At 44.5% G+C, this 12607-nt stretch overlaps 2 protein-coding genes across 5 annotated transcripts in view; one reads left to right on the top strand and one right to left on the bottom strand.

Moving 5' to 3' along the window:
• Nucleotides 1-4615, bottom strand: part of SFI1 (SFI1 centrin binding protein) — an 80523-nt gene extending 75908 nt beyond the window's left edge. The window contains exon 1 of the mRNA XM_082668509.1: nt 4390-4615. The gene's annotated coding sequence lies outside the window, so the exon portion shown is untranslated. The remainder of the gene's footprint in view (nt 1-4389) is intronic.
• A 4307-nt stretch (nt 4616-8922) lies between these two features.
• EIF4ENIF1 (eukaryotic translation initiation factor 4E nuclear import factor 1) overlaps nt 8923-12607 on the top strand; it is a 42441-nt gene continuing 38756 nt past the window's right edge. For 3 of the 4 annotated variants that reach the window (XM_082667274.1, XM_082667275.1, XM_082667273.1), the window contains exons 1-2: nt 9244-9333; nt 9987-10106. In XM_082667274.1, coding sequence (XP_082523400.1) covers nt 9247-9333; nt 9987-10106 — 207 coding nt within the window. In that variant the 5' untranslated portion in view covers nt 9244-9246. Of the gene's footprint in view, nt 9038-9243; nt 9334-9986; nt 10107-12607 lie in introns of those variants that run through there. The other variant, XM_082667276.1, reaches the window with a different exon arrangement.

Here is a 12607-nt window from a genome sequence, read left to right as displayed (position 1 = left end):
TCCGCCTGCCGATGCAGGGGACACGAGTTCGTGCCCCGGTCCGGGAAGATCCCACATGCCGCGGAGCGGCTGGGCCCGTGAGCCATGGCCGCTGAGCCTGCGCTCCGCAACGGGAGAGGCCACAACAGAGAGAGGCCCGCATACCGAAAAAAAAAATAAAATAAAATAAAAATTAAGAAAATCATAATTAAAAAATTATTTTTAAAAGGATGCTTATCGGGCTTCCCTGGTGGCACAGTGGTTGAGAGTCCGCCTGCCAATGCAGGGGATGCGGGTTCGTGCCCCGGTCCGGGAAGATCCCACATGCCGCGGAGCGGCTGGGCCCGTGAGCCATGGCCGCTGAGCCTGCACGTCCGGAGCCTACTGTGCTCCGCAACAGTGAGAGGCCCGCGTACCGCAAAAAAAAAAAAAAAAAAAAAAAAAAAAAAGGATGCTTATCAACCAAATGTAATGCATGGACTTTGATTCTGGATCTTGATTTTAACAAACTACAACTGTCAAACAAAAAAATATGAAACAATGAGGGAAATTTAAACTTTAACTTTTTTGAACTTAATGTTTTAATGAGTTATTAAAGAATTATCATTTTTTTTGCTGTGATAGTGGTGTTGGTTCTTTTAAAAGGATACTGTGTCTTTTACCGAATATGGAGAACAATTTACAGATAAAATATGATAAATTTAAGCACCAAAATAATTAAGGACAGTAATAAATTATAACACATTAAACAAAATGGGAATCCATGAGTCCAATCTGACAATAAAGGGATGAACAGATAGTTAGATAAATGAGGTAGAAAAGAGGGCTTATCCATACACAAAATGCCCAGAGACAAATGTGGAGGGAGTTGTAGAGTTGGATAACCCCCATCTTATGACAATCATGGAGAAAATGATTTAAAAAAAAAAAAAGCTAAAAAGTGATAAATGTGAATAAAGGTATATGGGGGTTCTCTGCATTATTTTTGCAACTTCTCTGAAGACTGAGATTATTTCAAAATAAAAAACAAAGCAAAAATACTACAGTGGCAGAGATATAAATGAAAGAAGATAGGTCATGAGTTAATTTTTGAAAATGGGTGTTGGGTACATACTATACACGGTTGAAATTCTTCATAATAAAATTTTTTAAAATTCTGGAGTAAACAAAGACAATATGGGAAAGAAAAGAAAAAACCACCAACAACAAAAAAGAAAACCCTATGATTAATATCCTCAGTGAGATAAGAGAACATATTATATACACATAGAATAAAATAAGGATATTATTTAAAACAAAAAGAGAGCAAGAAAGATATAGGAGAATCAAAACATTAGAAGGTGGCTAATAAAGTTGAAGAAATGTCCCAGAAATAGGAAGAGGGGGGAAAATGACGAAAGGAAATAAAGTTAGAAAATCAAAGGCTCAATCCAGGGGATCAGATATATAACTACCAGGAATTCCAGAGAGATATGAGAGAACGAAAGAGGAAGAAATTATCAAAGAAATAAGAATTGTCTCAAAACTGAAAGATGTAAATCCTCAGATGAGAGGTCCTGAACCAAGGCCAAATGTCACGGTAGATCAAACACTTTTTCCAACATGCAAGGAGAAAAGGCTTAAGATATGCATTTATTGAGAAGATACAGGAAAACTGGACATTATCAAAATTAAACATTGGTGGGACTTCCTTGGTGGTCCAGTGGGTAAGACTGCACTCCCAATGCAGGAGGCCCGGGTTTTGATCCCTGGTCGGGGAACTAGATTCCGCATGCATGCCACAACTAAGAAGTCCACGTGCCACAACTAAAGATCCGTGTGCCGCAACTAAGACCCAGAGCAGCCAAAATTAAATAAATAAATGTTTTTATTGAACATTCGTGCTTCAAAGGACATCATCAGGAAAGTGAAAAGAAAAAAAAAAAGAAAGTGAAAAGATAACTCAATGAATGGGAAAAATATTTGCATACTTGCTAAGGAACTTGTATCTAGATTATATTTTTTAAATTCCTATAACTCAATAATAAAGACAATTAACCAAATTTAAAAATGGATAAAGGATGTGACTAGATATTTCTTCAAAGAAGATATATAATCAGCCAATAAGAACATTGAGATGCTCAACACCATTAGCCATCAGGGAAATAAAAATCAAATCACAATGAGGTACCCATCAGAATGGGCATAATCAAAAAGACAGAAGGATAATAATAAGTATTGGTGAAGATGTAGAGAAACTGAAACCCTCCTACACTGCTGGTAGTAATGTAAAATGGTGCAGCCACTTTGGAAAACAACCTGGCAGTTACTAAAAAGACAAATACAGAGTTACCATTTGATCCAGCAATCCCACTCTTGGTATATATCTAAGAGAACTGAAACCGTATGTCTATACAAAAACTTGTATATGAATATTCGTAGCAGCATTATTCGTAATAGCCAAAAAGTAGAAGCCCAAATGCCCATTAACTAAAGGATGGATAAACAAAATATGATATATCCATACAATGGAATATTACTCAGCCATAGAAAGAAATGCAGTACTGTTACATGCTAAAACATGGATGAGCCTGGAAAACATTATGCTAAGTGAAAGACGCCAATAACAAAGGACCACGTATTGTATGATTCCATTTATATGAAATGCTCAGAACAGGAAAATCTATAGAGTCTGTAAGTAAAATGGTGGTTGCCTACAGCTGGGAGGATTGAAGGGAAACAGTGAAGTGACTTACTAATAGGTAAGGGTTTCTTTTTTGGGTAATTAAAATGTTCTAAAATTGATTAAGGTGATGGTTGGATAACTGGGAATATACTAAAAACAACTGAACACTTTAAATGTGTGAACTGTATGGTATGTGAATTATATCACAATAAAGCTATTAAAAAAAGAAGAGGAGGAAGTACTAGAAGTAGTAGTAGTACAGGAAAATGTGCTCCAAAAACCAAGGAAATAAATCAAGAAAAAAAAAAACAAAAAAAAACAGGGATCTGGGAACAGTGAATCTAAAACAAAAGAATAGTAAAAAGAAACAAATTCCAGGACAGATGTGAAAGTAAGTCTCTGGATTAGAACTGGGAACAGCAGGCACAGAGCCACCAGAACAGATTAGAGCAGAGGAGGAAAGTCTCCAGGAAAGAAATGGAACTGATGGTTTTGAGAGTATGCAAAAAATTACTGACAGGTCTATGAGAAATACTGAAGCATTCAGAAAAAAACATTAGTGATCTGTGCATGGAACACTAGGAAAATAAGAAAATAAGACAATTATTAATTCTCAGAAAAAATGACGGGATGTAAGAGAAAGGAAGAATTGCAGTTAGTCTACTTGGTTCAGCAGTGAATATCTGTTATATAATGTAAACACTGACTATTAACAACAAATTACCACATAACCACGTTGGTGAGATGAGGGAAGAAAACCTGTGCATTTCCCATGAATGGTCAACACTTAACGTGTAAACCTAACAAATCAAGAAATATCACCTATAAGGTTATTTACTTCCAATTTACAAATAACATCAGGAGGAACAGAATGGAAATTGGAATTAGAGCCTGGAGACTATTTTCTAATTTAAGGTTTTAGTATTAATTTTTAAATACACATGTGAATTCGAAAAATGTAAAAGTATCTTAAAGAAGTTTCTACAGTATTCTGCAGCTCCTAACAATAACTGAGAAATGAATGATCTTACTAAAGAAAAGCAAGAAAATACCCAAATTTATATACTAGGTCGCAGAATAAGCTTCAACTACTTCTTCCAGGAAGCCTTCCATGACACCTCCAAGTCTCATATTTCCATGGCACTTAGGCGGGTACCATGCCACCTAGAGTGTATAGATTAGATTCAAAATAGCATTCATGGAGCTGGTACTCTGTGCCAGGCACAGTACTAAACAGTTTTCATTAATTACCTGCTTTAATACAACCACCCCAACAGGTGGTAACCATCTTTATTTTAAAGAAGAAGTGCCCCAGGTCACCAGCTAAGTAGGACAGCTGGGGCTGGTACTCAGGGCCCTAACACGATTCAGTCAACGAATAACAAATCTTCACTATAATCCAGAGATTAACAATAAATCTGAACGGCCTCCCATCAAATAAAAACGGAGCACTAATCTCCCGCAGCGGGTGTTTGCCCAATTAGCCCTCGGGGCTCAGGTGTGGCCCCTACGGTCTGAAAACCCTCGCCCGTCGCTCGGCCACGCAGCAGGGATCCAGAAACCCCGAATTCGGATACGCGCACGCTAACGAGCCTTGCACTGACGCGGCACCAGCACCCGCCTGCGGCGCCCCAGACGCGCAGGAGGACGTCGGGCGAGGAACGTGGGCCCCGGGAGCCATCCTGAGCGCCCTTTCCACCTCTCCTCCATTCTCGGACCTCAGCCCCATGGGGAGGTAGCCTCACCTGCACTTCTAGAGGAGGAGGAAACGGACGCTCCCACAGGGCAGTCACCGGCCAGGCTCGGAGGGACGTGCGCTCGTCGCTGGGCTCCGGCCGGAGAGGCCGAGCACTCCAGCCTCACGCTTCAGAGAAATCCCGGTAGACGCGGTGCAGCCTCCTCAAGCCCGCGCGGCCTACGCCAGCCTCCGCGCTTTCCCGCCCCTTAAGACGCAGATCTCGCGCCGGCCCCGCCCCCATCTCCACGGCGACGCGGCGTGCGTGAGGGACGCCCAGCCCGAGACCCGAGAGACAGCTGAGCCTCATGGCAGCAGGCGACTCACCTCCCCGTGGCCGCCTTGGAGCCCCAGCAATGCGAGTTGGCCTTGAGGTGCGTGGATAGACGCGCTGTCAGGGCGGCCCCGCGGAGGGCTCTCTGCCTCCGTGGCCCACTCGCTTCTTTCACAGCTCAGCCTCCCACTGCTACTCTTAGACACGAGGAGTGGGAGCTGTCTTGAAGCGGATTCCCGAGTTACGCTTCGCGTGGCAAGCACCAGGAACGAGGCTCCCGTGTAGAGGCCGGCGCGGACCGAGGCCCTCCTTCCCCCACCTCCCGGCTCCCGCGTGAGCCTCTCTGGCTCTCGGTTCTCGATGGTTTCCGGGGAACGCAAGCCGGTCCCCGGGGCCTGGGGCGCGCGCATTCGTAGACTGGGAGGTCGTCAATCGACCGCGCGGGTGAGGGTTGCGCCGCCGGCGAATTAAGATTATCCCAGGTTGATGGCGTCTCTTAACCATTACTTTTAAAATGTAATTAACAAGCATTGTTAGTAAATAGTCATTAATTTAAAAGATGATCAGAGTGGGCCCAAATTTTAAAAAGTGGGGATGGGTAGGTAGGGCATTTTTTTAAATTAACGAATAGTTGGTTTACAATGCTGTTTCAGGTATACAGCAAAGTGATTCAGTTTTATGTATATATATACACTATTCTTTTTCAGATTATTTTTCATTATAGGTTATTAAGGTAGGGCATTTTTATATCCTTTTCTCCTGTGCTTCGTAAAGCATCATTTGAAAGCACTTGATATTTCTGGTGGAGAGCGCAAAACAAAGGCTAGCATTATGCATTTAAATGCCTGAAAGATTTTACATTTAAAAACATGAAGGAAAAAAAACTTGTTGGGTGCCTTGGTATTAGAATCACAGGTAATTTGCATTTTTGCTTTTTTTTACCTATGTTAATTTTTGTAATTAAAAGTGTTTAAAAGAAGTTCCATTTTAGCGGGACACGGGAACCAATCTTTAATCTGAAGTTATGTGACAAAGTAGTTTTTAAATAATTTAGTTACTTTCAAAGTCCTGATTAACACTGTAACTAATATTTACTTACTGTAATGTTACTCTTATGAGTACTTTATTAAATTACATTTATACAAATTATGACAATCCAGGATGAAAAATCAGTAAGCACGCTTTCTACATGATTTGCTGATACTTTGTCATGTACATTTACCACGATCAGCTTTGACTAATTTAGGAAGGAATTAAAGGCATTTGCATTTGAATTATAATGAAAATAATTAGTCCCATTAGGTAAGATTAGATAACAATATAGAATAACAATAGCTAGTGCAGCAGCGCTTGGTGATGTCAGACTCTTTTAACTACTTTGCATATAATAAAATCAAAGATGTAAAGTGCCAGAAAGGGTTTAGGCTCAGCAAATAATTTGCTCTATGGTCTTACAGAAGTCTCTTAATAATTTCTTTGTAGTCGTTGAATACATGATGCCGCAACTGTGAAACTGTTCAAATCCTATTTTCTTGGAAGTAGGAATTACCCTTGGAGAAAGAAAAGCTGAGTAGGAAAAAGCTCATTTAGAAAGGTGGAGAGCAGTGGAGGTCTGAGTTGAGGCTGCTCTCAAAATTTTTAGGTTTCTGATTTCTATTTGCTTCTCTGCTGTTCTTGGACTGTTAATTTCCCCAACTGACTGAAAGTTGGGAGTCCCCTTATGCCAAATTTTGAAACAAGAATTTGAACCTAAACCAAGATCTTACAAATATTTAGTAAAGAAGTAGAATCTTTTTTCTCTTACTCTCTCAAAGGGGGTTCCTATACTGATATTTGAAAATTCATTATCATTGCAAAAGGGGGCATTTAGAATTACAAATTATCATTCCTGCCAAAGAGAATAACATTCAAAAGCAACAACGAAACAAGGATTTGCAAGCATCTAGCTTTTACATGACACAGGTGAAAGAAGTTCACAGATGCCCTCCCTTAGTAAATGATTACCTTTATTCCTAGGTAATAATTGTCTTCTCCTTTAATAAGGATAGATTAAGGCTTTGAGAGGTAAGAAGTGAGTTGAGAACATGGTCCTATAAGACATTAAAGAAGAGCCTGGGGGAAGAGTACATCCTCCATAGGATAGACTAGAAGACACCCAGGAAATGAGCTTCAGGCCAGGCCTTTATGATAATACCTACAATGCCTTGAGCACATTTCATATATGGCTGGTGGTAATTTAAAAATATGCCCACAAATTCTGTGACACTCTTCCCGTATAAAGGTGTAGTCTAAGTCCTCTTCCCTTGAATATAGGCCAGCCTTAGCGATGCCTATCTAAGGAACAGCATGTGGCATAAGAGACAGTGACTTCGAGGCTAGGCTGTACAACTGTTTGGCCCTCTCCTAATTGGATACTTGCCTGGGAATCTAGCCACCATGTTATGAGGGAGCTCACGCCACAGAGAGACCAGGTGTAAGTGTTCCAGCAGTAGCTCCATTGGTTCCAGCTGACAGCCACCAACAACCACCAAACATGTGAGTGAGTGAGCCATTAGATGTTCCTAGCACACAGCTTTCCAGCTGATGTTGAAGGGAGCAGAGACCAGCTGTCCCAGTTAGGACCACCCCAAATTACAGATTTGGTGCAAAATAAATGTTGGGTTAAGCCATTGAGTTTGGGGATAGTTTGTTACACAGCAAAAGATAACCAGAACAGTGGTTTTAATGTTATCTCTTTAAAGCCTGAAAATTAGGTACTACTATCTCTTTTTGCGGTACGCGGGCTCCTCACTGTTGTGGCCTCTCCCATTGCGGAGCACAGGCTCCGGACGCGCAGGCTCAGCGGCCATGACTCACGGGCCCAGCCGCTCCGCGGCATGTCGGATCTTCCCGGACCGGGGCACGAACCCGTATCCCCTAGCATCGACAGGCAGACGCTCAACCACTGCGCCACCAGGGAAGCCCTGCTATCTCTCTTTCATAGATGAGTAAACAGGTTCAAAAAAGTGAAGTGACTGGCTCCGGTTTCACACTGAGTGGCAGAGCCAGAATTTAAGAGCTTCAAAAAAATAGGCCTTCTCCACTTCTCCACAGTGGCTTGCAGAGAGAGGATAGTTGTGAGAAACTCATTTTATTCATCATTACAGACGAAAAGAAAAAGTTTTCATAATTGTTTTGTCCGTTGCCAATATACAAGGACGGGAACTTAGTGCGCAATCACTGCCCAATCGGCTGATTTCACAAGTGAAGCTCAAAGAAAGTAGGCCCCTTCAAAGAAATGTAGACTTCACTATACTTTGGCGAGAAAAATTACATTTCCCTCCACAGCCATGTATCATTCCACTGTCCCACGGGGCAGAAACCGGCTCACACGTGATCTCCGTCAAACTTCTCCTCCCCGCATGGCAATTACTCTCATTTGTTCACAGAGGAGGAAAATTATATGTGCGTCTGTGTGGCCGTCAGCCGGTCTCAGCACTACATACTAACCACCTGACATTCGCAGTTTCATCTTTCACCCAAACGCACTTGCACTTCTTCCCGTGCAGGCTATGGGGCGGGAAAGAACATTTCAATGAATTTGTCAGTCGCCTGTAGCTCATTCAAAAGCAACCGTGGCAAGTTTGCTTATTAATGCAGCAACGCGTAATCTCGCTTATTCCTCATACACATAGAGGCCATTTTAATAAGAGCGAAACTCAGAAGTCAGAACTTTGCCCAAGATTACACCACCAGTAAAAAAATAGCCAAGGTTCGAACCCCAACCGGAAGGCGCACAGCCCTCAAGTTCGCCTAACTCAAGATTCCCGCTGCCGAAGCCCCAGGGTCCTCTGCCGACGCAAACCGTGCAAACGCAGCGGCCGACCCACTGCCCGACCGCGGTCACCCTGCCTGGAGAGCAGCCGGGCGGGGGTCGCGGGCTTCAAGCTCCGCCCCGCCCCGAAGCGCACGTGGGAACTGGGCGTCCTCCCCAGGGCTGCCCACGACGACCGCCTGAGCACACCTGGGAGGGTTTCCGCGGCCCCCGGCCAGGCCTCCTCCCCCTGCCGTCATCCCCTCCCGGCCTCCGCCTCCCCGCCACCGTGCGTACGCAGGGGCCGGCGCCCAGGGAGCGCGCCGCGATGTTTCCTTTTTCCGGCCGGCACCGCCGCGGACACCTCACATCCGGGCGCGCGTCGGCGAAGGCTGCGCTGGGGCCCGGGTGCGTGGAGGGAGATATTAAGGGAGAGGGGGCCGGGGAGGAGGGGCGGAGGGCTGGGTTGTGGTTACGGCGGCTGAAGGGAGACAATCCGAGCGGGTTGGGGGGGGCGAGAGCGAAGGCCGCGCGGAGCAGCCCTCGGACCGGCGCGGGCGGCGGGCAGGGGAGCGGCGGCCGAGGCACCGAGTAAGGGCTGGGTGGCGGTGGGGCGCCGGGATTCGGGGCGCCGCACGCCTGGGCCCGCGGGAAGAGAAGGGGCGCGGGTGCGCTGCGCCCAGGTTCGCGGGCGTGAGCGCGAGCGCCGGGGCGCGCGCGGGGGCCGGGCAGGGGCGCGAGGCCAGCGGGGCGGCCGGCTAGCAGCGGGCGGGCTGGTGGGGCCCGAGCCGCCGGGCTGGATGGCGGCGGGCCTGTACCGGCTCCAGCTCGGAGTGCCCAGGCCGGGGGATTCGGCCTCCCCGCTTCCTCCGGCCCACCTCCCCTCCGTGAGTACTGTCCCCGCCCATTCTCCGAAGGAGGCCGCTGGGTCGGGGCCTGCGCGAGAGGCCGGGGGTTGGGGTCTCGGCCAGGGGAAGCTGAGCTTTGGAGCTGAAGCCTGCGCTCGCCCCTTCCTTGCCAGGGGCTCCCCTGACATGTCCACAGGTGCGGCTGGCCTAGTGAGGGGCGCTCTGGCCCCGTCCCCAGTCCCTGGCCTCCGGTAACAAGGGGCAGCTGGCGCCGTCCATTGGCAAGTGACAGGCACTTTACCACTGCCCGACTTCCCGGATCCCCAGCTCCAGCCAGTCTCCTACCTGCCCCCACTACGAGAAACTTCCCCACTACTGCCTGAACGGCCCTCACGGGTGGCAGCGACTAATGTTGGTTTCTTTTTGTATTAAAACTGCTTAAAGGGTGGACCCTGATTTGGGCATGTTGCACTTCTCCTTTCCTTATCCTGTGATGCTTAGCTTTTTGATAGAAGAGGTATCTAAGTACCAGTGTTTCTGTTTCCAAGTGGGTTCTGGTTTATAGCGTAATTGTTGGGTGAGGGTTTTTTAAAGGTAGTCAGTCTAAGAGATATGAATTTCCGTTTGTTAAACAGTCAGGACTTATGAAAATTTATTGTTCTCAGTGACAGTTTTGTGCTGATTTCTTCCAGGTGCAAAGAACTGTAGACCAAGGAGCCATGGATAGAAGTGTGGGTGAAACAGAAAATGGAGATGCCTTCGTTGACCTGAAGAAGCAACCGGCCTCCAAATCCCCGCATCGCTATACAAAAGTAGGCTTTGTGGGCTTCCCTGGTGGCGCAGTGGTTGGGAGTCCGCCTGCCGATGCGGGGGGCGCGGGTTCGTGCCCTGGTCCGGGAGGATCCCACGTGCCGCGGAGTGGCTGGGCCCGTGGGCCATGGCCGCTGGGCCTGCGCGTCTGGAGCCTGTGCTCCGCAGCGGGAGAGGCCACAGCAGTGAGAGGCCCGCGTACCGCAAAAAAAAAAAAAAAAAAATGCTTTGTTATTAATGAAATAGTGTTTTATAGGTGAGGAGATTAGTAACATTGTGTAGGAATTTCGTTAGTATTATTTAAAGTGGTAGTCTCATTCTGACTCACTATGTGAACTAAATATTAACTAGATTTAGTAAAGCATTGCTTTGAACTTTTTTCTGCAGTGTGAATACCCAGAGTTTAAACTAGAATTTGCCCCTAAGTAGCCTTCAGGTGAAGGGAATATTGCCTCGATATTCCCTGTGTGAATTTGTGGATCAGTATATGTTGGCAGACAAATTCTGTAACAGCTGTGTAATTGATGTGTTATTGACTTACATTCCATAGAGTAAGGATTTCAGCTCTGGGATGCCTCACAGAAATCAGTGTCCTCTGTATTGATGTTTCTTTGAGAGGCGAACTCCCCACAGGAATACTCTGGTGTGCTTGCCTAGGGTAACCAGATTTTTTAATTCTTTTTTTTTTTTTTACTTCCTGTTGTAAAATGCATATGGACTCAACAAAAGTTAAGACTTCAAGCTAAAAACTTGTGGTGATTTAAAACTCCTCCAGATATCTCCTCTTTCAGGGGGGTGGGGGAGGAGGAATCACCTGAAGGTTGTATATTTATTGAAGCTATTGTTTCACTGTCCTGTGGGCTATTGAACATTTCTGAAGAGGTTGACTGGAGCAGTGAATTCTCCTAGTGCACTGAACTGTGTTGAGCTGGAGTACATAAAATGTGCATGGGACTGTTGACGGGAAGGGTTGTGTCCTAGTTGGGCCCATATCTGTTATTTCCCTGGTGTGAACCCCATCAAGGATTCTAATGTGGTTATCATCCCTGGCTTCCCAGAATACTGATTGGTTAGTATTTTAAACTCGGGCTTTGTTTGTGTACTGATGCTACTACTCTTAACTACTTGATAAACTATCCGATGCTATTGGAGTAATATTCATTTTTAGCATAAAAAAAAAAAACTTGAGGAAAAGAGTGTTTTCAGGTGTAAAAGAGTTTTGGTTAATTGCTGTATTAATACAATCTGTTTTGGCATGACAGAATGTGAGTTGATAGAAAGCACTTTACTTCTTCATTCAGATTTGGTCTTCCCAAATATAGTTTCCCTCAAACCTGAGAGTGCTTGTATAGTATTTCACAACTTAAATTCATTACCTAAAATGTTGACAGGTGAAATCTGAATGGAGAAAAGCTTATTAAATGAAGGGAAAGTGATTTAAACTGCGCTTATTGATATAAGCTCATGTGAATTCAGGTCTCCCAGCAGTTTTTGAATAAAAGTTCTGACTGGTACTTTATGTGTAGAGTCCAGGCATAGAGGCTTTTGAATCACTGTCACACACTCATCAGAGGGTAGTATGTATATTTCATCTTTAATGTATATGCATCTTTATGCATAAGTCATTTTTAGGAAGATATTATTAGTCTTTCTTAGTGTGGAACTTATATATGTCTACAGTAAAGACTGAGAAGCTCAATATTGCCCATTTTTGACAATCCAACCTCAGAATTCTGCCATGCTTAGATAAATGTGCCTTAAAGAAATTTTTAGGTTGACAGTTAAGTTTACATTCAATGGTCTTCTCTCCCCAATTTAGTTAGAAATAGTTTTACTTTCCACTTCATTCAAGAGTACTTAGTTAATGGCAATTTTAGGGTCATGTTTAGGCAGTGTTGGGGTATTAGGGTAGTGCTTTCATATATATGTTTCTCAACACTCTGGTAATTTTATGTGGGATTTGAGGCAAACTAAGCCTTTTTCCTTTTGAAGGAAGTTTGAAACAGTCCTATGTTCTGAGCACTATAATAAATGTCTTTTGGTTCCACAACTGGAATAATATTTGAGCCATCGTACTCCCTATATACATACTGGGATCAAACTATTGGAATAAATAAAACATTTAGTAATGTTTCTGCCACTTCAGGTTCACAAGCTAGAAAGTTTAGAAGCAGTAGAAGGAAACTGTTCTCAGTGATTTTTGTAAGTGATGTCTTGTCTGAAAACTTTTGTAATTGAGGGATTTGTAATTAACTACAGGGTCAAGAAAACACTGGCCAGATGAGAGGGTTTCTTAAGCTTTGACCCTTCTCCACTTAGTAGTATTCAGTTGTTTTATGGGATAACGTGAATAGTCTGTTCAGAATTCGAGGTTTTTTCCCTATGCAGGTGGAGGAGTTCAGATGTTTGGCGAGTGCTTTTCAAGGTAACAGACCAGAGTTTCCTGTGTGGTAGGACATCCTTTAGTCCAGCTAGCTTCTCAAACCTTAATGTGTCTGGGGAT

Source organism: Grampus griseus (assembly GCF_964374135.1).
Source record: "Grampus griseus genome assembly, chromosome: 12".
Lineage (NCBI taxonomy): Eukaryota > Metazoa > Chordata > Mammalia > Artiodactyla > Delphinidae > Grampus > Grampus griseus.
The sequence above is the reverse complement of the archived record's forward strand: the minus strand, read 5'-3'. Positions and strand labels throughout refer to the sequence as shown.